Below are 27,872 nucleotides of genomic sequence, written 5' to 3'. Positions count from 1 at the left end.
CTTGCTTTGAGTCTTTTAGAGTCACTTTCGAACAGCGAACAAAGATATATAAGAATATAGGACCCTAAAAGACTCCTTACGGTATTTGAAAACATACATTTAACTGAATGAGGTGCATTCCCAAAAATGTATTTGACTACGTTTTCCACAGATTTCAGAATCAACTTAACTAAGAAAAGGTACCCTGATAGAACAAAACCTAACGAAACCTGATATTGGGTGACTTGATACAAGTGTTACCCTGAAATATATTTCTAAAGATCACAAATCACTGTCATTGACAGTGGTATGAATAAAAAGACAAAAATGAACTATCAAGCTTAACTATCAAACATAAAACTAGCTGTAGTGTTCTATGGAATCCTGCATAAATACATAGCAACAAAATAAAAACACGAGAAGTTGCGCATGGGAAACATTTTGCACATGTATATTATACCATAAGAACGTATAGTTCTCCAGCTGCAAGCCAATCTTGCAGAAAGAAACAGACAACAAAATGGCACCATGGGATAATAAACGCAAGACTTTTCCTACAGTATTGGCAGGTCAACAAAATGCTGTAGCAAAGTGTGACAAACTTCAAAACACATCTGCTGAAATATACTATTCATTACAAGGTACAGTAGTCTCAGACTCTCGGTAATAAGCTACATTACAAACAGCACTGCTCTGTGAAAGGCCTTCAAGATGCAATGGTCATATCATTTGAGCTCACAGGTGATTTTGTGTAAAGACAACCCTGGATCTTCAATCAATCTTGACTGATGAGAAAAGGTAGTGGACAAAAGAGAACGACGTCAGGAAGCCAACGGTACCAGTCGCTAGCATAATGGCAAGGGAGACAACGAAAGAGTATCCAATGTAGAGAATAGCAGAAACTGGCCCACTCAAGCTTCTGAGATCAAACACCAAGTAGTTGATAGAGTAAAGGAACACATAAAGGGCCACTGTTCCAGAAGCAAAGAAAGCTTTCCACCACCACCTCCAGTCCTCCGCGCAGAGATGCATGTAGGTAAGAACAACTGATACCTCAGCACACACCACAATCAGCAAAAGAAGCACGACAAGGAGGAAGCCAAACACGTAATAGAACCTTCCAAGCCAAATACTAGAAAGAATGAAGAAGAGCTCGATGAAGAGTGTTCCAAAAGGTAGAGTTCCAGCACCAAGTATGAAGAGCAATGAGTACTTCTTCGTAGGGATTTCTCTTGGTATCTGATTGGTTCGAACAGGGAATTCTATTGGCTCAGCCCTTGTGCCAAAGAAACCACCTAAAAGGGTAAGTGGCACGGAGACACAGAACCACAAGGACAAAAGGCCAAAGAAAAGTGAGATGGGAAGGGCTCCAGTACTATTTCTTGTCCACAGCATGAAGTTTAACACAGTGAGGACAATGAAGACAATGCCAGGGAAGAAACAAGCAGTTGACCAGGAGACAGACCTCCATCCCTCGGACGTTCCTTTTAAAGTCCTCCAGAGCCTGACAGCAGCATACCCAGACACAATTCCAAGTAACATATAAAAGACTATCATCCCTGTCAACAACATTCCTCTCGATGCAGGAGACATGAAGCCAAATGCGGCAAAGAAAATGGTAACAATTGCCATACCCAAAATCTGAACCCCATCGCCAATCATGACACAGAGCAGCTTCGGTGAGGTTGGTTCTCTGAAGACATCTCCAACAACAAGCTTCCAACCAGAGAGCTCCTCATTCATCTGAGCTTGGGCCTCCTTATCCAACTCTTCATACCGAGTCAAGTCCCTCCTCACTGTACGCAAGAATATGACAAATACAATGCCAGCCAAAAATAGAATTACCATCAATGAGTTCATAATTGAAAACCAGTGAATCTTCGAACCCTCCATCTTCAGGTATGCATCCCACCGTGATGGCCACCTGATATCACTGTTTACAAATTCAACCTCATAAGTAAAAGTAATCTTCTCTTTCTCCCTAACCAATTGAGATTTTTCCAACTCCACAGGGCAGTTCACAGGATCGACTTTATCATACATATTAAGCTTCAATATGGATTCAGGATCACGCTTCACGCTGCATGGGACAACTTCAAATCCCACAATCTCATATCCAGAATTGGCATCTTTGTCAGTCTCTGAGATCACTTCCATTCCTTCCCCAGTCCCAACTACCTTTACTTCGCCTCCTTCATACTTATGGACCAAGACCTTAAATTTCAGGTGATTGATGATGTAGACATCAGAAGTGCCTTCTGGAATATAACCAACTGGATAGCCTGTCCACTGGATGGTTATTCCATTCTGCTCTGTGAACCTCCTCACAGGAAGATTGTCAAGAATCATGTTCACCTGGTATAGATCATGGCTACGCTGCTTGAGGAGCTTCACATTAGCCTCGTCAAGTGGGGTTGTAGTACACAGATACAGAGATTCGTTGACATTTACACGGAAACGGTACGGAGAATTATCTATTTGATCACCCATCAGAAGCTCGCCTAAGTTTTCAGCACTCTTCTTAACCCCATCTCTGGGACGACAGTATGGAAGGCTGTAGTAACTGAAGGGTAGTTCTGTCTCAATGGAAGTGAGAGAGTTCACCTTCGCCCTTATTACTTCACCTTGCTGATATGTGTGCATATAACTACCTGGCAAGTAGAATGACTCACAAGGTGTTGTGAACGCTAGAAACACCACTAACAAAGCAGAGAATACCCAGCCTTCCACCATGATGAACAGTTCAGGACAAACTTTGCCTATAACCTGAAAGAAAATGACAGTACCATCCACATTCAGTATCTCCAAATAGACACGTGTGCATAGAAACTGTATAACACTTAACACCAAGGTCATTTGTAGCCTTGTAGGAAACATAACACCAGGGTTAACAGAAGAACATAGAAAGTGTGGCATAAACATAACACCAGGGTTAACAGAAGAACATAGAAAGTGTGGCATCATGTATTTACAAACAGAGATAGATTTTATACTGTAAAACTGCAGTAAACTACAGCCTTATGGGCCGAATACAGTCCTCAGCCGAGTTTACAAGATTCATATTCACGGCTTAGTGGGCATGATATCAGAAACATATTCAATACTCCCTCCATTCCAAATTATAAGATGTTTTGGCTTTTCTAAATACTATGCACTTAGATATACACTATGTCTAGATGTATGGTAAAAATAATGTATCTAAAAAGGTCAAAACGTCTTATAATTTGGAATAGATGGAGTACATAGAATTTATAAAAATGTTAGCTAGCAGACAAAAAAACGTAATTGCATAAGATGTTTGCTCACCAAAACAATCCAGAGTCAAGATGATAAGTAGGTTGCAGGGTAAGACCTAGCATGGCGGTCAGTTCAACAGCAAAGGCTCATTGGCAACAATTAAAAAAAAACAATGTGTATTAAACCACTGGGGTTGTGCGAATCCACTCCCAGTCTCGCACCACCCAACCCACACTCATGTTGGGGGCTTGATTGCTTAATTAGTTTATCTTGTTTGGCAATTGTTTGGAGCAGGCTTGGCAATTGGTGCAACCGACTGATTCAGTTCAGTTTCATCGGTGGAGGAAAACTTTAGTGTTGGCGAAACTGAAAACCGTTCAGGGCAAGCGAACTAGAGAAACCAATGATTCAGTGTCGGCTTTTTGGTGTGGTGTTCGGTTTTTCACCAAAGTTCGGATTGCTTTCCCCAAATCAAATAAACTAAAGAATAAATGAAGCAAGTAGAAGAAATCCCAAATCAAGCAGAGTAAAGATTAAACAAGGAAGCAAATTGATGCAGTTGCCGCACGCAGCACACCTCGCATGGCTGCTGCCTCCCTGGCTCTCTGCATGCCCGCACCGCTGCTACTTGTACCTCGCCTCTCGCCCACGCTGCTCGTCCACATGGCCGGCACCTCTGCCCCTTGCTGCTCACCTGACACCCGCCATGCGCGGCCGCCGCTTACAGACCAAGTATGTCGTCGCTTGGAGAAACGAAACAGATGGAGAAGTCACAGGCTGAGGGAATAAGTGGCTCCTGGGCCCTAGGATAATGGGCTGAATCATTGATGGATTGACGCGGTGCAGGTCAAGTTCGGGGCGGGGGGAGGGGGGCTCGGTTTGTCGGTGTTCGTGGTATGAAAACCGAAGCCACACCCAAATACCGAAGTTCACAGGATCACCAATCGAACTGATCACCGGACACCAAGAAAATCGAGATTTTCAGTGATTCAATGTCGGTTCGGTTCAGTTCTTCACTGTTGATGTAAATCTGCCCAGCCCTAGCTTGGAGGGCCAGATTGACACAATTAGCCCAATACAACAACAAATGTATTCATGCACACCCTAGGTCATTGCTACAACCACAATATATGTGTATTATGTGTAGCAGAGTACAAAAAACATGGTTAATGACAAACTGTGACTAACAAACAGATTTAGTACATCATCCATGGAGCCTGCACATGACGTTCAGAGAGAGGGGGATGGGGAGGGAGGGAGATTAATAGCCAATAATTCTTCAGCTATTAGTCTGAGTCCAGCAATGGACTATAAAACGATCGTACTCTAAATATAGGGGATAGTCCCTCCCCTATGCCCTCCAGCAGCGTCCTCTAAATATAGAGGATGTTCTTCCGTCCTTAATATATAGAGATTATCTCTCATCTCCTCTATCCATTTTAATACTTTAAACAACAGATTTAGCAAAACTAAAATATGTACAAAAAAAATGAGAGTATGAAAAATACGTATGTACAAAAAATAAAAGAGAGGACGAGATATAGAGGACGCTGCTGGAGAGGAGGAAATCTTCCGGATGATAAAGTAAAGGACAAGTATAGAGGATGGATATAGAGGACGCTGCTGGAGACAACCTTAATCTGAAACAGGAAGGATGAGATTTTATGGCTGTAAACACAGAATTGGCAAACCCAAACACAAACTTTGAGAACCCTTATCCAAAAAATAAATGAGAACCATGCACTATGGATTCATGGAAAACAAGACATCTTTTACACATGATGCCTACTGTCATCATATAAAACTAATCATCGCTTTACTGAACTCCCTGAAACAATACAATCTGATTGTTCAGGTCCTATCAACCAAACATACAAGTGAAATTTAAAAAATCCTTAACTTGGCTTCAAAATTGTGCCTACATTCTGCTGCGTTTTCGAGAAAAAAAATTGTGCCTACACAATTGAACTGAGTTGTTTCCTCGGTTTCTTTTGTAGAACAAAAAATGTACGTGAAAAATCCTTTAACATTGGTAGAGACATATGTTTGTATTAAATTATTGATCATAAAAGTAATTAAAGTGCATGGCAAATGCTCAGTTGTCGCTCTTTCATCGACATTGTTCTGTGATTCTGTTACATATTACAAACTAAGTGCATTCATCAAAATAGCATTATCGACCAGATGTGTCCTGATCACTGCTCGTTGTTTGTAATCAATGGATTTTTACTGCTAGTGATACTACTCAAACACTCAGAGCAGGTGGATGCTACCAGGGGAGAGTCAGATGGGAGGGTAATCATATCGTGCTAACAAAATATTTTGGAAGGAAATAACCAAGATATATACTAGGATTGTCAACTTCAAGTGTTTACTTATTATTGTGGTCTGAATTAAAAAACTGAAAATAGAGAAGGAAAAGGTAGTGCTTAGTAAGTGGGAAATGGTCTCATTTCGAACTTGGGTATTCACTTCTTAGTTGCTGATTGGCCATGTTAGAAGTTGTACAGACAGAAACTCTATCATGCATCATAAAGATCTAACTTCAAGTAAGGTAAGAGTCATCTACCAATGCATACCATTCTTTCCTCGAGGAAATACTACCATGGCAAAATTAGCTAGGAGTCATCTGGCAATGTATATCATTCTTTCCTCAACGAAACACTACCATGGCAAAATTATACTTAGTAGACATACATCAGTTATTTATATCATGGCGGATTCAGATTCAGTTATTTGCTTCAGTGCTATAAAGGATTCAGAATTTCATATTTAGATTTGTATCAGGAACATTTTCTTAAGCTAATCTTTCAATGAACTAATGAACGAAATTATGAATCGAGATGCAGTTATGGGCGGATCCAGTAAAGGACACCAGGTTAGTAGGCATAATTAGATCAGATCAGATCAGATCCGAATACAAATAGTAAATTAGGGCTTGGATGCTCGGTTCCGCACAGCATGAAGAGAAGAGTAGAGGATGGGCGTACCAGGTCGTGGCCGTCGCCGGCGAAGGGACGAACAGGACTGGGCACGTAGGCAGCGACGGCCGCTCGGTCGTCGCCACGAGAGGAAGGAGACCACGCACGCTGGGGCCTGGGGGTAATGGAAGAACCGAAGAAAGAAAGGCAAGGTTTCAGGCTGCATGCCCAATTAGAGGCAAGGCAGTCATTAGATGCAAGCGTGCAATCAACTCTTTTATTCCGTTGGATCTAGATCCAATCATATATGTAATCATGGTTTGTTAGAAACTTCTTTATAAAATATACGAGGTGGTGGAAGAATTTAAAAGCTAAATATAGAATATGGTTATATCTAGATCTAACGGACCAAAAGAACTACTTACACACTTGCACATAATGGTTGTTTGTATATTAGTCGTTGCCATAATTAGATGGCGATATTGTACACATCAGCTAGCGGTGCACATGATGCACATATAAAATCCTGGCCTTCAATTGGTGATCCAACGGATGATTGCTCCACCAGAACGTTTTAGCAAACATATCCTCTTGCCTTCCCTTTTCATTCCCTGCGTGTTTTGCGATAACCCACGGCGTCCTTCGTGTTCATTGGGGCTACCACCGCCGCCAAAGCGTTGTCGCATACCTTTCGTGCTAGTTTGGAAGCCACAAAACAGGAAGAGATTGGAGGGGCTAGAATCTTTTTTTTATTTATTTTGGATGAGAAGATGATTCTAGCCCCTCCAATTCCCTCCGATTTTGTCGCTCCCAAACTCGCTCTTGTGTTTCTCGCTCTTCCCGATCGACGCCCAATCAACGAAGAAGAGCACATCCACCCCTTCGGTTTTCCCCGCCCCCACTGTGCCCTGGTCGCCCAAGCAGTCTCTAGCGTAGATGAACAGCACCAGAGCCATGATGGCGATTCTTAGGATCTTCGTGGAGGGCTGCTGGTCGCATGCTGTTGGACGCCATTGCAGCCGAAATTTTGTGTGGGTTGTTGCAAGAAAGGTTTGAGCATGCGACCAGGGTTCAGCAGTAAGGAGGGTTTGTTCTGAATTTTGTGAGAGAGTTGTTGCAGGCGGGTCTGTTTGCTAAATCATTATGGTGGAACAATCATCATATTGGATCAGCAATTAAAGGCCAAAATTATATATGTGCATCACGTGCACCGGTAGCTAATATACACAGGATACTTGGCCCAATTAGATTAGGGAGGCGTTTGGTTCCCTCTAAGGCTTTATTCGGTTGCGTCTAGATTGAAGGGAATTAGAGAGGATTAAATTCCCTTCTATTCATTTTTGACTAGGGAGGGATTTAATCCCCTCCAGTTCAGATGCAACCGAACAAGGCCTAATTGGTTCCCTCTAAAGTTTAGTCTATATTATAGCGAATGTTTGAATAATAATCACATATATTAAATGTAGTTTACCTGTATGAATAAGTCTATATAATCCTCTTTCGTTTGATTAGGTGTCTACATCATACATCATAGAATGTCCTTTAATAATGGAGGTTTAACCCTCTAACCATGATAATACCATCTACATGAATCCTTGCAGTGGTTTCCACTTTCCAAGACCAATTTTGTTGACATGGCAGTCTTAGTCTACGTGGTGCGGTATTTCTGTCCAAATTGGCGCCTAGGCCCACACGTTTAACTCCACGAGTGCACATGTGCGATATGGAAGGGGCATCTTCTCCTTTCCTCCTCCCACTTCCCTTTGTTTCTTTCGTTCTTCATCTCTGCCCTGTCCAGCGAAGCGAATGGCGAGCAGATGATCGGTGACAAACTTGGCTGAGCGCACTACGACATGGAGCGGAGGTACGTGCCCGCTGGATGTCTGCGCCTTTTCTCGTCCCATTCTTCCTTTTGATTCGTGTTATTTTGCCTGACGGGTTTTGGTTTGGTGCGGTGCTGTCGGAGAGGGAATTCTCCAGCCGGGTGACGGAATGCAACCGCCCTAAATCCTAAGATGAGGAAGGGGTTTAAGCATTTGCCTGTCTTGCTAAGCGATCACCGAGCACATGAACACGCGAGGATTTAGAGTGGATCGGACCGCTGGAGCGTAATACCCTACTCCACTGTGCGTTGGATTGCTGTGGATGCTTGAGAGCTGGGAGTCTTTGTCTAAGTTTGGTCCTTTTTTCTCCCTCCCCCTTTGTAGCGTTGCATGTCTCTCCTTTTATAGCTAAGGGGGCATGTACAAGGGTACTGAGCCCCGACATGTGGGCCCAGGAACATAACGGATGTAGTACTTGGAGCTACTAATGTTCGCCGCTCGAGCAATATTCTTGCGCCCTGACATCCGAGATCTGCGTAGTATCGGCATGCAGAAGAAGCTTCTCGTATAAGGGATGATGGACACAGTGCGCCGCGCAGCACGGGCGCACTGTTTGATAATGGACTGAACAGGCGCGCTGTCTGTAGGATGGCTCTGGTGCCACCTGCCAGCGGAGTGGACAGGACGCATTAAATGCTGAGGGGGCACATCGCCTGTCAACAGGGTGGACAGGCGACGCGTCCTCTCCGCAATAAATGTAGAGACCGCGTGGCCTAGAGGCCTTACGTCATGCCCCGCCCGCTGGCTTACGTCACGAGCAACAAGCCACGCGGCAGCAGCGAGTCTCCGCTTGAGCGGGGAGCGCAAGCGCATAGGATAAGGCCTGACACGTGTCAGTACCGGACCCTTGCTTATGCCAGGGTATCCCCTGTTCCGGGACCTCGTTGTGGCCCGGACCTTACTCGGAGGGATCTGGACCCCATCCAAGGGACCCGACAAGCTTACTTGGGAGTTCCGGACCGTAATCGGGGGTCCGGGTTACGCGTACAGGGGTCCGGTGCTTCCTCGCGGAGGTCCAGTCCAACTAACACATCCTGGGATGTATCATCTTTTCTCACCACGTGGTGCCCCTTGAGCCGTCCATGTGGTGGGGTCGGGTGCTGTTTACCGTGCGGCTAGAGATCGTTGTACGGGCACCATGTCTTCATACTGTAGTAAGGGGTACCCTGATTCAGGGTACCGACAGTGGCCCCCGGGCCCGCCTCAGGGGAGGATACGGGCCTGTAGGTGGGGCCAAAGTTTGATTGGCGATTGACTTGCTGTTTCTGCGCGCCCGTTGGTGTAATTACTACTGGTCCGCCCTTGGTCACACCGACTGCCACGCCAGTCCCTGCAACTGACCGACCCGTGACCTCCGCACTTAATGGCTTTGTTGGGCCATGCGCGGGGTGCCTCGAGTCGCTGCATTGGACTGAAAATTTAACTTCTCCGTCTTCTGCGGCGGCCCCGAGGAGGCGTGGTACTGGCGCGAGCGGCGGTGCGACTTCCCTGTACGCAGGTACTGGCACCCAAGGAGGATGATTCGTGGGCCTAGGCCCCCGTGTTAGAGACTGGGCTGTCGGTTTCGGCGGGGGCGAAGAGGCGCACTATCGCAGGCGGTGGCGTGCTTCTTCACGCCTCAGTTCGCCTGCTCCGCACATAGAAACTGGTGCACCAGGTGCATGGCATGTGGGCCTGGGCCCCCATGCCAGAGGTCGGACGACTGGTTGCGGCGAAGCCGAGGGGGCATGCTACCGCGGGGTGGTAGCATGCTCTCTGTGCGGTGGTTCGCCTTCTTAACCGTTAGTTGTGGCGAAGATGAAGGGGGCGCACTACCGCGGGGCGGTAGCACGCTCCTTGTGCGACGGTTTGCCTTCTTCGCACTCGAAGACCAGCGCGCCAGCTGTATGACTTGTGGGACCGGGCCCCGTGTCATGGGATGGATACCCCGGTGTGCATCGGGGGAGGCTTCTCGCGGCGCTTCGAGGTGGGAGCAGGGGAGTCTGCCTTTAAAGAAGGGTTCATCCCTCGAGTAGCAACCATGCCTTGCTTCTCTCCCACTCGCGGCATCTTTTCGCCTCCGAGCTCTCCGCGCCCCTTTGACTTCAAGGTCTCTGCTTCGCGTTGCCGTAGTCACCATGGCCTTGCTAGACCCTTGCTTCGTGTTCTTTGTTTCCAAACTCCCCAGCGGGTTGGCTCTGCTGATCCCATCTTTCTTCGTGCAGCTGCTGGAGGGGCTTGGCCCCTAGCCTCTACCCGTGGTGTCCTGCTTCATCCTTCAGGCGGCCATCGTCGCCTACCTTCGCGGGATGTCCGTGGAGGCGACACTCCTTCCCGCTTCTTCCTCTAGCATTCAGGGGGAAGGATGATCACCAGCCTCGTGAAGGTGGACAGCGGGCTGAGCCACGGCTCCAACCCACGTGTCCCAACTCTTTGGGTGGGAAGCGAGCTGTAACGCCCCGAATTTTGCAGTTGAATTTTTTCTTTTCTTTACTCGCCAAAATTCGGGCGTTACCTTTCCCTTTTCTTTTTCCCCTCGCTAAACCTTGACCTTTTCCAAAGTTCTAGCGGGATTCGGTTTGGATTTCCCGTGTAAGAAAAACCCTAAATACTTTATGTTGTTTGATGCACCATGCCGGACCTTGCATTTCTTTTGATTGCTTTGAAAGTGCAAATGCATGCATGTAGAAAGATCGGATTTCGAAATTGAGGAGAAGATCTTTTCTTTCTTTCTATCTCTCTTTCTCTCTCCTTTTTTTTCTCTCTCTCCCGCGCCGTGGGCCGACCCCGGCCGGCCCAGCCGCCCCTGGCGCCCCCCCCTTGGGCCCAATAGGCCCAACCGCCCCCCCCACCTCCCCTTTTTCCCCAATTCTTTCTCCCTCCCTCTCATTTTCTCTCATTTTCTCTCCCTCTCCCTAAGCCGCCGCCCCTACCCCTGCCCTAAGCCGCCGCCGCCCCCTGCCCAACCGCTGCCCTCGGCCGCCCCTGCCGCCGGCCGCCCCTCGTCGTCGCTCCCCCGCCGGTGAGCCCCCCCTCCCCCTCTCCTCCCTCCCCTCCCTCCCCCTCTCCTCCCTCCCCTTCCCCTCGCCGCTCGGCCCCATGGCCGGTTCGGCCGCCCGCCCCACCCCGCCGGCTCGGCCGCTCGGCCGCCCCGCGCCCTGCCCCGCGCCCCTGCGCGCCCAGCGGTTCGGCCGCCCCCCTGCGCCGCCCGCCCGGCCAGCCCCGGCCGCGCCCGCGCCCGCGCCCCGCCTAGGGCCGGTTCAACCGCCCTAGGGCCGGTTCAACCGCCCCCCCCTCTGTTTTTTTTATTTTTTTTTATTTTATTTTATTTACTTTCTGTGATCATAATTACCGTATTTTAAGTAGGCTAATCACTGTTCATGCTATGGGAAAATAGGAAGTTTAATTTAAAATTCCGTTATGTTATTGATTCACGTAGTTAATTGTTTACCCTGTGCAATGTTGATCAACTAAAAGTGATTAGGTTTCCATCAGTATATATAAATATATAACAGAATTATTTTGTTAAAAACCAATTGTGTCATTAGTGCATAAGATTTAACCCCCTGCGAGACCTTTCCCGTTTCTTTCTAACCATAACAAATGCGTTATCGAATGTCATACTTGATGCATATTCGCTTTATTTGTTATCTTGTATGGTGTACTGTTCTTTTGTATTAAATATGTGGATGTAGGTATGTATGTTTGCGCTCGCATAGAGAACGATCCGGTCGAAGAGCCCGAGGAATTCGCAGGAGAAGCCCCTGAGCAGCAGTCGATTGGTGGAGGCAAGTGTCCTTTGACCTATCTATGTCCTATTCATTCTTTAATTCACCTCCCGCATTACACCTTTATACCTAAGGATTGACTAGCTTTTGTTATCCATGTCCTTGTTTACCTATTTGGGTCGGATTATTACTACTTAGTCTGATGCTATTGCTCAACTCTAATCAATGAACATGATGTGATTATCTATGATACGCTGTTTTCCCGTTCTTCTTTATGATTATACTTGTGGTATTCAAGGGGGCTCGAGCGGTTTCTCGAGTGCCTCTCCGTAAGGACCTGTTCTATGGATGACCGCCCGGGAAAACAGTGCAACCATGAGGGTGGAATGGGGTGCCCTTAGCTGAATAATTAGAGGATCCGGGGTGTAGTTCACTTAGCCGTCGTGCCGTCAATGGGGCTCGGTGTATGCGGCTCGCTCTGCCAAGTTTGGGTTCGCCCCTTGGGGAGGAGTGCGGTGCATTTAGGAAACCTAACGGGTGGCTACAGCCCCGGGGAATCTTTGTAAAGGCTTCGTAGTGAATCCCTGGCCATTCACCTCGGGAGTGAATAAGGGTCTTGCAAGCCCGGGCTAGAGAGGGAATCACGGCTTGTGGGTAAAGTGCACAACCTCTGCAGAGTGTTATGAAACTGATATATCAGCCGTGCTCGCGGTTATGAGCGGCCAAGGGAGCTCCAGTGATTAGTGGTACTTGATCAGAGACATTGTGGTACAGGTGGTTATGAGATTGATGGTTCTGGTTATGATTATGGTGCTGGTAAGTGGTATTCTTTCCGTTTGGAAAGGGTACATCGGGTTAATAACTTGGGTTAATGCTAAAACTTGGCTTTCTACTAGTAAGTAATAACCTGACCAACTAAAAGCAACTGCTTGACTTATCCCCACATAAAGCTAGTCCACTACAGCCAAACAGGATACTTGCTGAGTATGTTGATGTGTACTCACCCTTGCTCTACACACCAAACCCCCCCCCCAGGTTGTCAGTGTTGCAACCACTGCTCAGGCGAAGATGAAGCTGTGGAAGGAGACTTCCAGGAGTTCCAAGACTACGACGAGTTCTAGGTGTGGGTTAGCGGCAACCCCCAGTCGGCTGCCTGTGAAGGCCGCGTTATCTACGTTTCTTTTCCGCACTTTGATTTATTGTAAGAACTATATGGACGTCTCAGACGTATGATGTAATCGACTATTTCCCTTATTAATACTATTTTGAGCACTGTGTGATGATGTCCATATTATGTAACTGCTGTGTACGTGAATAACTGATCCTGGCACGTACATGGTTCGCATTCGGTTTGCCTTCTAAAACCGGGTGTGACATAAGTGGTATCAAAGCCGTGCTGACTGTAGGACCGCTAACCTAGAGTAGAATGGTCGTTCTAAGGATTATAGACCTCTGTCTCTTCCTTGACTTTGATATCTCTTCAAAAGTTGGTCCTACCGACCAAACCTATGTTCTACTATATATTATACCTTGCTGAAAACCGTGTTTTATTCTAATCCTTCATCTATTTATGATTCATTACTTGCTGGTCATATTAATTCTGTTCTCACCCTTTTGCTTGCGATGTCTTTTGTAGATGGCTCGACTTAGACACACTGCACGAAAGTCAGTCATCCCCTTCTTACCCTCCCGCCTTGCTGAGCGTCCGCTTCGCCGTCCCGTGGCCGGACAGTCCAGCCACTTGGAGAGACTACACCACCGCCTGCGTGAGGAGCAGGAACGTCGACGACAGGAGCAGCGGAGCTCTTCCCTCTCGCTCCACCAGGAGATAGAGTCTGTGAGGAGCTGCTCCCCTGTGCTTCCTCTGGAGCCGCCCCCTGCACCACCACTGGGCGCCCCAGCTTCTGGAGTAGCTGCTGGAGGAGACCCAGACGACGGAGATGGCGACGACAGCTCGAGCCACGACACCGACTTCTCTGCTAACCCTGAGCCGGAAGGATGGGTTGCTCGACCCATCACTCGCGACGCTGCTCGCGGGTGTCACTTCCACGATGCGCTCGACACCCTGCTACGTCGGGCATTTGACCGGCATACTTGGTCCGTCGAGTATCGCTGTGTGGTCTACCAGCATAGTCGCGGGGTCTACCCGGACCGCTGGGAGGCAACTTGCTTGGTGCGCTGCCCGGAGGACAGTCTCCAGGGTGCAGAGGCCTGTTCAGAGCACTATTCTATCTCTGAGCGGGACTCAGCTGAGGCAGCCATGCAAGATGCTGCACGGCGTGCGCTTTCGCACTACTGCTCGGTTTTCGGTGGGGCAGCTGACGGTCTTGACCTGAAGTATTACCCCCGCCGTTCATCTGGCAGCACAGGAGGCGTGATTGTCTCACCTGTCGGTGAGGGCAATCCTAGGTTGAGCAGCACAGTCAACCTAGCCGCCGTGCTAAACACGGAGCTGGACCATGCATTAGACGAGCTGAGTAGGGCTCGTGCTGAGATCGCCCTGCTGCGGGCTGAGCGCGCGGAACGTCGTTATCTGGACGGTGGTTCCCCCGCTCCCGTTGGGACTCAGCACCCGTACCGCTCACCTCAGCGTGGACACCAGTCTTATGGCAATCCCGCCTGCAAGACCAAGATAAACCTAGAACCATAGATCGTTAGAGTTGGATCTTGTAATTAATACGAAATAAATATATACATGGAAGCTTCAGTCTTAGCGTTAGTCTCGGTCTTAGTTAGTTTTAGTTAGACAGGGTAGTTTGCTATATCCTGTGCATTTATGTTTGTCATGATGAACTATGTTTGGTTTGGATCTTTGTAATGATTGTCACCAGAGTGTGGGTACCCCCTGCATTTTGGTTTACATACTATGTCAATAAAGTTAGTTATATAGTTGGGAAACCCATTATTCTCCTTTCCTCTTTATCTGAGAAGCTGTGTGGTCTGTGTTGGAGATCAGTGAAGATGCTCATCTGTTCAGTGCTGTTGGAGAATTCTATACTCTTTTCTTATGCTGCAAGCTTTGCCAGATCAGTTCTGATGTGTGGTTGCGTTCTGTAGATGTCAGAGAACAGGCGCAGAGGAGGAAGGCGTGCTCAGCAGGAGCGAGCCGCTCCGCAGGATGAGGTGCCCCAGCAGCAGCACCTGCCGCCCCCGGCCCCGATGTCGATTGAGCAGATGTTTCTGATGCAGACTCAGGCAGTTCAAGCCATCGGTCAGACTCTGGCCGCCATTCAGCAGCAGCAGCAGCAGCAACAGCAGCAAGCACCACCTCAGCCTCAGATGCCTCAGATGCCTAGAGACAAGCGTGCTGAATTCATGAGAGGCCATCCCCCAACGTTCGCTCACTCTTCTGACCCCATGGATGCTGAAGATTGGCTGCGCACTGTGGAGCGGGAGTTGCATACCGCTCAGTGCGATGACAGGGAGAAAGTCTTGTATGGTCCCCGTCTGTTGAGAGGAGCAGCCCAGTCATGGTGGGAGTCTTACCTCGCCACCCATGCCAACCCCGACACCATCACCTGGGAAGAATTCAGAGGTAGCTTTCGTCAGTACCATGTGCCTGCAGGTCTGATGACAGTGAAGAAGGAGGAGTTCCTGGCCCTTAAGCAAGGGTCATCGTCTGTCAGTGAGTATCGAGACAGGTTTCTGCAATTGTCTCGCTACGCTCCTGAAGATGTCAACACCGATGCCAAGCGACAGTACCGTTTCCTGAGAGGCTTGGTTGACCCTCTGCAGTATCAGCTGATGAACCACACCTTCCCGACATTCCAGCACCTGATTGACAGAGCAATCATGACAGAGAGAAAGCGCAAGGAGATGGAAGATCGTAAGCGCAAGATCAGTGGACCCCAGCCTGGAAGCAGCAGCCGTCCCCGTTTCTCAGGCAATCAACCTCAGCAGTTCAGGCAGAACCAGCGTCCACCTCAGCAGCATCAGCAGCGTCAGCAGTATCAGCAGTTCCAAAGGCAGTACCCTCAGCATCAGTACCAGAACCGTCAGAGCAATCAGTCAGGAGGTCAGTTTCAGAAGCAGAATCAGCAAGCACCTCGTCTTCCTGCCCCAGCAAATCAGCAGAACAGTCAGGCAGCACCAGCTCAGGTTGGAAACAGGGCATGTTTCCACTGTGGAGAGCAAGGCCACTGGGTGATGCAATGTCCGAAGAAGGCAGCCCAGCAGCAGTCAGGCCCCAATGCCCCAGCAAAGCAGAATGTGCCTCAGCCTGGAGCAGGCAATCGCTCTCAGCAGCGCTATAATCATGGAAGATTGAATCACTTGGAGGCTGAAGCAGTTCAGGAGACCCCCGACATGACAGTAGGTATGTTCCCAGTCGATTCCCATATTGCAGAAGTGTTATTTGATACTGGAGCAACACATTCTTTCATTACTGCATCATGGGTAGAAGCACATAATCTTCCAACTACTACCATGTTAACCCCCATTCAAATTGACTCAGCCGGTGGTAGAATTCGAGCTGATAGCATTTGTTTAAATGTAAGTGTGGAAATAAGGGGGATAGCGTTTCCCGCCAACCTTATAGTAATGGGTACTCAGGGAATAGATGTCATCCTAGGGATGAATTGGTTAGATAAGTATCAGGCAGTTATCAGTTGTGATAAAAGGACAATCAAGTTAGTGTCCCCACTAGGAGAGGAAGTGGTGACCGGGTTAGTCCCGCCTGAGCCGAAGAAAGGAAGTTGTTATCAGACAGCTGTCGATAGCAGTGAAGCAGATCCAATTGAGAGTATCAAGGTTGTGTCTGAATTCCCAGATGTGTTTCCAAAGGATTTACCGGGTATGCCACCAGAGCGGAAAGTTGAATTTGCTATAGAGCTTCTTCCTGGAACCGCCCCTATCTTCAAGAGAGCTTACAGAATATCTGGACCAGAGTTGGATGAACTTAAGAAGCAGATTGATGAGCTGTCAGAGAAAGGTTACATCCGGCCAAGCACCTCGCCTTGGGCCGCCCCTGTCTTGTTCGTAGAAAAGAAAGATGGTTCTAAGAGGATGTGTATCGATTATCGAGCTTTGAATGAGGTCACGATCAAGAACAAGTATCCCTTGCCCAGAATAGAAGATCTGTTCGACCAGTTGAGAGGAGCCAGTGTGTTCTCCAAGATCGATCTGAGGTCAGGTTATCATCAGCTCAGGATCCGACCTTCGGACATTCCGAAGACGGCATTCATTACCAAGTATGGTTTATATGAGTTCACAGTGATGTCTTTTGGTTTGACCAATGCACCAGCGTTCTTTATGAACTTGATGAACAGTGTATTCATGGATTACCTTGATAAGTTTGTGGTGGTATTCATTGATGATATTCTGGTCTATTCTCAAAGCGAAGAAGAGCATGCAGATCATTTGAGGATGGTATTGCAGAGATTGCGAGAGCACCAGTTGTATGCAAAGTTGAGCAAGTGTGAGTTCTGGATCAGTGAAGTCCTGTTCTTGGGTCACATAATCAACAAAGAAGGATTGGCTGTGGATCCGAAGAAAGTGGCAGACATTCTAAACTGGAAAGCGCCAACGGATGCGCGAGGAATCAAGAGCTTCATTGGAATGGCCGGATATTATCGGCGATTCATTGAAGGGTTTTCGAAGATTGCGAAGCCAATGACAGCGTTGCTAGGCAACAAGGTTGAGTTCAAGTGGACCCAGAAATGCCAAGAGGCCTTTGAAGCGCTGAAAGAGAAGTTGACTACAGCGCCCGTCCTAGTCTTGCCTGATGTGCACAAGCCCTTCTCGGTGTATTGCGATGCTTGTTACACAGGTTTGGGATGTGTGTTGATGCAAGAGGGAAGAGTTGTGGCTTACTCGTCCCGACAGCTGAAGGTTCATGAGAAGAACTACCCAATCCATGATCTAGAGTTGGCAGCAGTGGTTCACGCACTGAAGACATGGAGGCACTATCTGTATGGACAGAAATGCGATGTTTACACAGATCACAAGAGTCTGAAGTACATATTCACTCAGTCAGAATTGAACATGAGGCAACGAAGATGGTTAGAATTGATCAAAGACTATGAGTTGGAGATTCATTACCATCCAGGCAAAGCAAACGTAGTAGCAGATGCTTTGAGCAGAAAGAGTCAAGTCAATCTGATGGTCGCTCGTCCGATGCCTTATGAGTTGGCCAAAGAGTTTGACAGGTTGAGTCTCGGATTTCTGAACAATTCGCGAGGAGTCACAGTTGAATTGGAGCCTACCTTGGAGCGCGAAATCAAAGAAGCGCAGAAGAATGATGAGAAGATCAGTGAGATTCGGCGATTGATTCTAGATGGCAGAGGCAAAGATTTTCGAGAAGATGCAGAAGGTGTGGTATGGTTCAAAGACCGCTTGTGTGTTCCCAATGTCCAGTCTATTCGGGAGTTGATTCTTAAGGAAGCTCATGAGACAGCTTATTCGATTCACCCTGGCAGTGAGAAGATGTATCAGGATCTGAAGAAGAAATTCTGGTGGTACGGAATGAAAAGAGAAATCGCAGAGCATGTGGCTATGTGCGATAGTTGTCGAAGAATTAAGGCAGAACACCAGAGACCTGCTGGATTGTTGCAACCGTTGCAGATCCCTCAGTGGAAATGGGATGAAATTGGTATGGATTTCATAGTCGGATTGCCTCGCACTCGAGCCGGCTACGATTCCATTTGGGTAGTAGTGGACCGCTTGACCAAGTCAGCCCACTTCATACCTGTCAAGACCAACTACAACAGTGCAGTATTGGCAGAATTGTATATGTCTCGGATCGTTTGTCTTCATGGTGTGCCAAAGAAGATAGTGTCAGACAGGGGAACGCAGTTCACCTCTCATTTCTGGCAGTAGGTGCATGAAGCCTTGGGCACGCATCTGAATTTCAGTTCAGCTTATCACCCGCAGACAGATGGCCAGACCGAAAGAACCAATCAAATTCTTGAAGATATGTTGAGAGCCTGTGCGTTGCAAGATCAGTCCGGATGGGACAAGAGATTGCCTTATGCGGAGTTTTCCTATAACAACAGTTACCAGGCCAGTTTGAAGATGTCACCATTTCAAGCGCTGTATGGAAGAAGTTGCAGAACTCCGTTGCAATGGGATCAGCCTGGAGAGAAGCAGGTGTTTGGGCCAGATATTTTACTTGAAGCCGAAGAGAACATCAAGATGGTCCGAGAAAATCTGAAGATAGCGCAATCAAGGCAGCGAAGCTATGCAGACACAAGAAGAAGAGAGCTGAGTTTCGAAGTCGGAGACTTTGTCTATCTGAAAGTGTCACCGATCAGAGGAGTCAGAAGATTCGGAGTCAAAGGCAAGCTGGCACCCCGCTACATTGGTCCGTATCAGATTCTTGCAAGACGTGGAGAAGTGGCCTATCAGCTCAGCCTGCCAGAGAATTTGTCTGCTGTGCATGATGTCTTTCATGTGTCTCAATTGAAGAAGTGTTTGCGTGTGCCAGAAGAGCAGTTGCCAGTGGAAGGTCTTGAGGTCCAGGAGGACTTGACCTATGTTGAGAAGCCAGTGCAAATCCTTGAGGTTGCAGACAGAGTCACCCGAAGGAAGACCGTCAGAATGTGCAAAGTCAGATGGAGTCACCACTCTGAGGAAGAAGCAACCTGGGAGCGTGAAGATGATCTGATGGCTAAGTACCCGGAGCTCTTTGCTAGCCAGCCCTGAATCTCGAGGGCGAGATTCTTTTAAGGGGGATAGGTTTGTAACGCCCCGAATTTTGCAGTTGAATTTTTTCTTTTCTTTACTCGCCAAAATTCGGGCGTTACCTTTCCCTTTTCTTTTTCCCCTCGCTAAACCTTGACCTTTTCCAAAGTTCTAGCGGGATTCGGTTTGGATTTCCCGTGTAAGAAAAACCCTAAATACTTTATGTTGTTTGATGCACCATGCCGGACCTTGCATTTCTTTTGATTGCTTTGAAAGTGCAAATGCATGCATGTAGAAAGATCGGATTTCGAAATTGAGGAGAAGATCTTTTCTTTCTTTCTATCTCTCTTTCTCTCTCCTTTTTTTTCTCTCTCTCCCGCGCCGTGGGCCGACCCCGGCCGGCCCAGCCGCCCCTGGCGCCCCCCCCTTGGGCCCAATAGGCCCAACCGCCCCCCCCCCCACCTCCCCTTTTTCCCCCAATTCTTTCTCCCTCCCTCTCATTTTCTCTCATTTTCTCTCCCTCTCCCTAAGCCGCCGCCCCTACCCCTGCCCTAAGCCGCCGCCGCCCCCTGCCCAACCGCCGCCCTCGGCCGCCCCTGCCGCCGGCCGCCCCTCGCCGTCGCTCCCCCGCCGGTGAGCCCCCCCTCCCCCTCTCCTCCCTCCCCTCCCTCCCCCTCTCCTCCCTCCCCTTCCCCTCGCCGCTCGGCCCCATGGCCGGTTCGGCCGCCCGCCCCACCCCGCCGGCTCGGCCGCTCGGCCGCCCCGCGCCCTGCCCCGCGCCCCTGCGCGCCCAGCGGTTCGGCCGCCCCCCTGCGCCGCCCGCCCGGCCAGCCCCGGCCGCGCCCGCGCCCGCGCCCCGCCTAGGGCCGGTTCAACCGCCCTAGGGCCGGTTCAACCGCCCCCCCTCTGTTTTTTTTATTTTTTTTTATTTTATTTTATTTACTTTCTGTGATCATAATTACCGTATTTTAAGTAGGCTAATCACTGTTCATGCTATGGGAAAATAGGAAGTTTAATTTAAAATTCCGTTATGTTATTGATTCACGTAGTTAATTGTTTACCCTGTGCAATGTTGATCAACTAAAAGTGATTAGGTTTCCATCAGTATATATAAATATATAACAGAATTATTTTGTTAAAAACCAATTGTGTCATTAGTGCATAAGATTTAACCCCCTGCGAGACCTTTCCCGTTTCTTTCTAACCATAACAAATGCGTTATCGAATGTCATACTTGATGCATATTCGCTTTATTTGTTATCTTGTATGGTGTACTGTTCTTTTGTATTAAATATGTGGATGTAGGTATGTATGTTTGCGCTCGCATAGAGAACGATCCGGTCGAAGAGCCCGAGGAATTCGCAGGAGAAGCCCCTGAGCAGCAGTCGATTGGTGGAGGCAAGTGTCCTTTGACCTATCTATGTCCTATTCATTCTTTAATTCACCTCCCGCATTACACCTTTATACCTAAGGATTGACTAGCTTTTGTTATCCATGTCCTTGTTTACCTATTTGGGTCGGATTATTACTACTTAGTCTGATGCTATTGCTCAACTCTAATCAATGAACATGATGTGATTATCTATGATACGCTGTTTTCCCGTTCTTCTTTATGATTATACTTGTGGTATTCAAGGGGGCTCGAGCGGTTTCTCGAGTGCCTCTCCGTAAGGACCTGTTCTATGGATGACCGCCCGGGAAAACAGTGCAACCATGAGGGTGGAATGGGGTGCCCTTAGCTGAATAATTAGAGGATCCGGGGTGTAGTTCACTTAGCCGTCGTGCCGTCAATGGGGCTCGGTGTATGCGGCTCGCTCTGCCAAGTTTGGGTTCGCCCCTTGGGGAGGAGTGCGGTGCATTTAGGAAACCTAACGGGTGGCTACAGCCCCGGGGAATCTTTGTAAAGGCTTCGTAGTGAATCCCTGGCCATTCACCTCGGGAGTGAATAAGGGTCTTGCAAGCCCGGGCTAGAGAGGGAATCACGGCTTGTGGGTAAAGTGCACAACCTCTGCAGAGTGTTATGAAACTGATATATCAGCCGTGCTCGCGGTTATGAGCGGCCAAGGGAGCTCCAGTGATTAGTGGTACTTGATCAGAGACATTGTGGTACAGGTGGTTATGAGATTGATGGTTCTGGTTATGATTATGGTGCTGGTAAGTGGTATTCTTTCCGTTTGGAAAGGGTACATCGGGTTAATAACTTGGGTTAATGCTAAAACTTGGCTTTCTACTAGTAAGTAATAACCTGACCAACTAAAAGCAACTGCTTGACTTATCCCCACATAAAGCTAGTCCACTACAGCCAAACAGGATACTTGCTGAGTATGTTGATGTGTACTCACCCTTGCTCTACACACCAAACCCCCCCCCCCAGGTTGTCAGTGTTGCAACCACTGCTCAGGCGAAGATGAAGCTGTGGAAGGAGACTTCCAGGAGTTCCAAGACTACGACGAGTTCTAGGTGTGGGTTAGCGGCAACCCCCAGTCGGCTGCCTGTGAAGGCCGCGTTATCTACGTTTCTTTTCCGCACTTTGATTTATTGTAAGAACTATATGGACGTCTCAGACGTATGATGTAATCGACTATTTCCCTTATTAATACTATTTTGAGCACTGTGTGATGATGTCCATATTATGTAACTGCTGTGTACGTGAATAACTGATCCTGGCACGTACATGGTTCGCATTCGGTTTGCCTTCTAAAACCGGGTGTGACACGAGCTATGTTGCGGATCCATCTCTTTGGCTTTGATGGTTTTGGTGCCGCCTCCAACGCTGCCTCCCGCCGCCAAGCGGGGCGTGGCTGTCCGTCCATCGCACGGGCGACGGTCGCGTCGTGCGCAGGTCCACCGCATCCATGGCATCCCTTGCGTCGCCGGCCACACTGCTCCGATGCTGCTGGGGGGTCGTACAAGACGGCGTATGCCATGGAGGTGGCAACCGCGTTCTTGGATGGTCTTGTCCTCACCCCCATAGGAGGACGGAGGCGAGGACCTCTTCGCACGCGTTGAGGTGGCCACCGTCGCCGGCAAGCCACCGGTGCAAAGGTGGTCACCGTCGTTGGCGAGCCGTTGGTGCAGAGGTGGCCGCCTCCGCTGGCGAGCCGCTTGGAGTAGAGGTGGTCGCCGCCGCTGGTGAGGCTACCCGGAGCTAGCTTCCAACGCGACCCTGCTGGTGCAGAGTAGTCCATTCCTGTAGAGTAGAGATGGAGCTAGGACTCCGCTTGAAAGCGGATGTAATACTTTTGCTTTTTGTAAGGTACTTTTGAGTACTATTTATCAAGCAGTATTAGCACTTATCTATGTACCACTTGCCCCTGTTGTGTGTGGTGTAACCGATTCCTCCTTGGTACCTGGCCCCCCTGGGATGTAGGCTCGATTTTTCGAGGCTGCAGACCAGCATACCTAAGAAAGATTTGGCAATGGCCCCTAGGAGGTAGCCTCAACTAGGACCTGGGCCTGCACACAGCTTCGGCTAGGGAGCATTAGTAGTACACCCACAGGACCCGCCATCTGACACTAGCCATCCTTTGATACATGCTCGGGACCTGCAGGGTCTAGTCTGGGAGGCCAAGTTGTGCGTCCGGACCCCCTGGATGGTGGTTCTAGGTACTAGGACACCCATCGCAGAGTGGTGGAGCGTGCAGGCCCACGGTACGGAACCAGGCTGAGCGGCTACATGGGCTCCGGACCACCCCATGAGACAAGTGTCCATTCTCTAGTTCCGGACCCCAGGTTGTCGGACCCATAGGACTTATAGCTCCAAATACTAGGGTACCCATCACGGAGTGGTGGAGTGTGCAGGCTTTTGGGTACGGGACCAGGCTAAGCGGCCACACAGGCTCCGGACCACCCCATGGAACGGGCTCCCGTTCTTTAGAACTGGCCCCCAGGCTATCGGGCCCTCCTGCTTTCGCAGAGAGGTCCTAAACTGCAAGCCTGACTGTTCAATTCGGATGTCATTATGTCTGATGGAATGGGAACTGTCTGGGTGGGTTAGATAAAACAACATCCGGAAAACTGCAAGGTAAGACCATGGAGCAGTAGGATAAAACTATCATAGAGGCACATCTGAGGGGGTAAATCTTTTATTTATAACTTGTCATGCATGGGTGCAGACCAACAGGTCGGGCTTATGAGGGCGGACCTCATCGGGTTGGCGTACACGTATGTGTTACCTAGTTACAAAAGGGAGAAAAATTCGACCCCTCAAATTTGCTCCTATGGATAGAACTTACAGAGATGCTCCAGTGGTCAGGAAGAGGTACTCCTTCAGTCATAACAAGATAGTCACCCCCGGGTCGGTGTATTCCCATCACCTTGAAGGGTCCTTCCCAGCTGGGGGAGAGTTGCGGAGCCCTTCTTAGCTTGGTACTTGCCATAGGACTAGGTCCCGATCCTGGGTTCCCATCTGCATTTGATGAGGGAGCCCTCGTCCTCGTGTTGTAGCCATTTCTGCATGGACTTGTCAGAGGCCTGGACCTGTGGAGAGTCCAGAAGGGTTTCCGGGGGAAGGCAGGCTTCGGCCCCGTAGACTAGGGAGTTCAGGGTCCCTCCGGGGGTCCATCTAGTTGTGGCCACCGGAGTGGGAGTCTCCGGCGAAGACATCCTTCAGGTCCCCCTCGGGTGACTGATACCCGAGGTCCCGTTCAGCCGCGGCCACCTCGCCATCATCGACCCTTTCCTTGCCAGGTCGACGACGAGGTGGGGAGCCGTCTTTAGAAGACTGCTCGCGCCGCTCGCTGACACGTTTTGCGAGGTCGATGATATCGCGACACTCTGTGGCGTTGTGGCGACCGTTGGGGTGCATAGGACACGAGCTGTTGTTACCTCTCTGCGGCTGTGGGCGTTTGTTGCGATCGCCCCGGCCCCCGGTCACAGCTGCAACGACCAGAGCGGTGGACCACGGCTTCTGGTGGTTGCGGTCCTTCTTCTTTTTCTTCTTACTGTCCCGAGGGACGGCACCCGAGCCACCCAACTAGGCAGCCCCAGTCTGTGGGACCGAGTGCCATGCACGACCCTCGGCGGCTCTGGCGCATTTGTCGGCCAGAGCGAAGAGTGTGGGGACAGTCCCCACATCATGCGTGGCCAACTTCTCCAACATTTTCTCATCACGTACTCCCTGGCAGAAGGCCGTGATGATGGAAGCATCGGAAATGCGAGGTATAGTACCTCGCACCTTGGTGAAGCGGGAGATGAACGTCCGGAGAGTCTCCCCGGGCTCCTGCCTCACTGCGTGGAGGTGGGCCTCCACACCGTGTTGCTGGTAAGCGCTGGCGAAGTTCGCAACGAACCACGCGCAGAGCTCTTCCCAGGAGTAGATTGACCCTGGGGCGAGGTTCATGAGCCAAGTCCGGGCATGTCTAGACAAGGCGACATGAAAATATGTCACCATCACAGTGGTGTTTCCACCTGTTGTTGTGATAGCGGTGACGTACACCTGCAGGAATTCCGACGGGTTTGACGTACCATCGTACTTTTCTGGAAGGTGTGACCGAAACTTGGATGGCCATGACGCCGCGCGGAGATGATCCGCGAGAGCGGCGCAGCCTACGCTGACCAAGGGGACACCCGCTTGGGACAGGGTGCCCATTGGGGCCTGTGGTGCTACCGCAGTGAAGTCTTGATCGAGGTTGCGACCCTCGACGTTTTGTCGGCACTCGAGCGCCCTCTCTAAAGAGATACGGGCGTCCTCTCCCGCATGCCTGCCGTTGAGTTCTGCCCGAAGGTCGTTGGTATGTGCGCCCCTCACTGAGGGTGAGCGCACAGACGCTGACGCTTCATGTTGGCACCGGGATGACCGTGGCCTCGACCTGGTCGAGGTAGAGTGTGTCATGCTGAGCAGTCGGTCGATGTCGTCCCACCACTGCTTCATGGCCCCCGGTGAGGCCATGGAGCTGGGAGGGTGATGCAGCAACTCCCTGGCTGCTGACAATGCTCTCGGAGCCGTCCTCGACGGAGTCCGGGATGTCTGCGTTGTTGTATGCTGTCGTGCAGCGTGTACAGCAGCAGTGCCCGGCACTGGGTGGTTAGGAACCTGTGGCGTGGAAGAAACAGCTTCTTCCTCCACCAGGAAATCCGTTGAAGTCTCGGCGCGGTGCTCCACGATTTGCACCATCATGCTGAGCGAGGAAACAAGCAAAAACCTAATGCCTAGGCCCCTACCTGGCGCGCCAAATGTCGGAGAGGGAATTCTCCGGCCGGGTGGCGGAATGCACCCGCCCTAAATCCTAAGATGAGGAAGGGGCTTAAGCATTTTGCCTGTCTTGCTAAGCGATCACCGAGCACATGAACACGCCAGGATTTAGAGTGGTTCGGGCCGCCGGAGCGTAATACCCTACTCCACTGTGCGTTGGATTGTTGTGGAAGCTTGAGAGCTGAGAGTCTCTGTCTAAGTTTGGTCCTTTTTTCTCCCCCCCCCTTTGTAACGTTGCATGCCTCCCCTTTTATAGCTAAGGGGGGCATGTACAAGGGTACTGAGCCCCGACATGTGGGCCCAGGAACATAACGGATGTAGTACTTGGAGCTACTAATGTTCGCCGCTCGAGCAATCTTCTTGCGCCCTGACATCCGAGATCTGCGTAGTATCGGCGTGCAGGGGAAGCTTCTCGTATAAGGGATGATGGACACAGTGTGCCGAGTAGCATGGGCGCACTGTTTGACAATGGACTGAACAGGCGCGCCGTCTGTAGGATGGCCCTAAGCCACCTGCCAGCGGAGTGGATAGGACGCATTAAATACTGAGGGGCACATCACCTGTCAGCAGGGTGGACAGGTGACGCGTCCTCTCTGCAATAAATGCAGAGATCGCGCAGCCTAGAGGCCTTACGTCAGGCCCCGCCCACTGGCTTACGTCACGGGCAACAAGCCATGCGGCAGCAGCGGGTCTCCGCCTGAGCGAGGAGCGCAAGCGCATAGGATAACGCCTGACACGTGTCAGTACCGGACCCTTGCTTATGCTAGGGTATCCCCTGTCCCGAGACCTCGTTGTGGTCCAGACCTTACTCGGAGGGATCTGGACCCCATCCAAGGGACCCGGCAAGCTTACTTGGGAGTCTCGACCCGTAATCGGGGGTCCGGGTTACGCGTATAGGGGTCCGGTCCAACTGACACATCCTGGGATGTATCATCTTTTCTCGCCACGTGGTGCCCCTTGAGCCGTCCACGTGGTGGGGTCGGGTGCTGTTTACCGTGCGGCTAGAGATCGCCGTACGGGCACCACGTCTTTATATTGTAGTAAGGGGTACCCCTGATTCAGGGTACCGACAGGTGTGGTGGTTTTGGTACAAATGTGTGCGATTTGAATCACTCCAATAGTGCTAGAGTTTGTTTTTTCTTGTGGGGAATGTTGTGATTTTCATCGTTAATATATTGAATGAAGTTAGTTGTTGGCGTGCTAAGTTGGATCATCTTGCAGTAAGGTTCCATTTTGGTGGCTCGTTTCGCACAAATAGTGGAAAGTTGAAGTATGTAGGGGATGGAATGTCGTATATAGAACTGGACAAGATTTCTTTGCATAAAATCAAGGGTTGCTTAAGGGATCACATGATCGTTTCTGATCTGCTATGGTTGCATTGGTTGAAGCTTGGGACGCAGTTAGGTGATGGATTGGTTCTATTATCTGATGATGTGTCTTGTCAAAAATTGTTTGATAACACAACTGATGGTGGAGTAGCAGATGTGTATGTGGAGGGAGTGAATTTGCAAGGAAATGATTCATCTCAGCATATAACTCCTTCTAAGAACAAAGATTGTCTTTCATTCATGGAGTTCTACAGGTCTCCATCTAAGGATCCAAATGTAGACAACATGTTTGCAAATAAACAAGCAGAAGTGAAAGAAGATTATGGTAACTAAGGAAAAAAAGATGAAGATGAAGAGTGGTTTAGGGATGAAAGTGGGGATGAGGAAGAGGATGATGATTGCAGTGATCATGAGTTACACGGTAAAGAGCATGGAGATAGTAGTTCAGATGAAGAATACATGCCTCTAAAGGATGATAGTTCAATATAGGATGAAGAAACATTGGAGTTGAGAAAAATTGCTCATGATATCAAACGAAACATTAAGTCCAAAAAATCAGGTGTTCATTCAAGTGAAATCAAAGATTTGATTATAGGTTTAACTAAACCTGAACAACCCAACTTTGATGGTGGAGGTAGTCCACATTATGATTTCAATGAAGACTATTCCTATGACGAGAACAATGATGGAGAATCAGAGAGGTGGAGGACAATGTAGATCAGATATGACTAACAGTCTAAAGTTCCAAAATTTTCTCTTGACATGGCTTTCAGATGTAGTAGGCGATTCAAGAAGGCACTTGTGAAATATGGACTTAAGACCCACAAACATCCAATTTTTGTGAAAGATGAGAACAAAAGAGTTAACACTACTTGTTCATGGCCAACTTGCAAGTGGGGTGATTTATGGATTGATGACCAGTAGGTCTGAATGGTTCAAGGTAGTTACCTTTGTTGATGAACATTGTTGTCCACCAAGGAGAGATAACAAATTAGTTACCTCTC

General features: G+C 49.3%; 1 protein-coding gene across 2 annotated transcripts; it reads right to left on the bottom strand.

Annotated features, from left to right (window-relative positions):
- Window positions 1–363: 363 nt before the first annotated feature.
- On the bottom strand, window positions 364–6,383 carry LOC100285157 (transmembrane 9 superfamily protein member 4). 2 transcript variants are annotated; one of them, NM_001158051.3, is made up of 2 exons: window positions 6,207–6,359; window positions 364–2,745 (listed from the first exon to the last, which is right to left on the bottom strand). In NM_001158051.3, the coding sequence occupies exon 2, from the start codon at window positions 2,710–2,712 to the stop codon at window positions 751–753; it is 1,962 nt and encodes a 653-aa protein (NP_001151523.2). In that variant the 5' UTR covers window positions 2,713–2,745; window positions 6,207–6,359; the 3' UTR covers window positions 364–750. The 2 variants fall into 2 exon arrangements, with proteins under 2 accessions (NP_001151523.2, XP_020408987.1); XM_020553398.3 differs by having other exon boundaries at window positions 408–2,745; window positions 3,794–6,383.
- Window positions 6,384–27,872: the final 21,489 nt, after the last annotated feature.

The sequence above is a fragment of the Zea mays genome, chromosome 5 (assembly GCF_902167145.1).
Source record: "Zea mays cultivar B73 chromosome 5, Zm-B73-REFERENCE-NAM-5.0, whole genome shotgun sequence".
Lineage (NCBI taxonomy): Eukaryota > Viridiplantae > Streptophyta > Magnoliopsida > Poales > Poaceae > Zea > Zea mays.
This window is presented reverse-complemented; position numbering and strand designations above follow the sequence as displayed.

What these genes read in the sequence shown, in the direction of transcription:
- LOC100285157 (XM_020553398.3), bottom strand. Translation starts at nt 2,712, where the DNA reads ATGGTGGAAGGCTGGGTATTCTCTGCTTTGTTAGTGGTGTTTCTAGCG.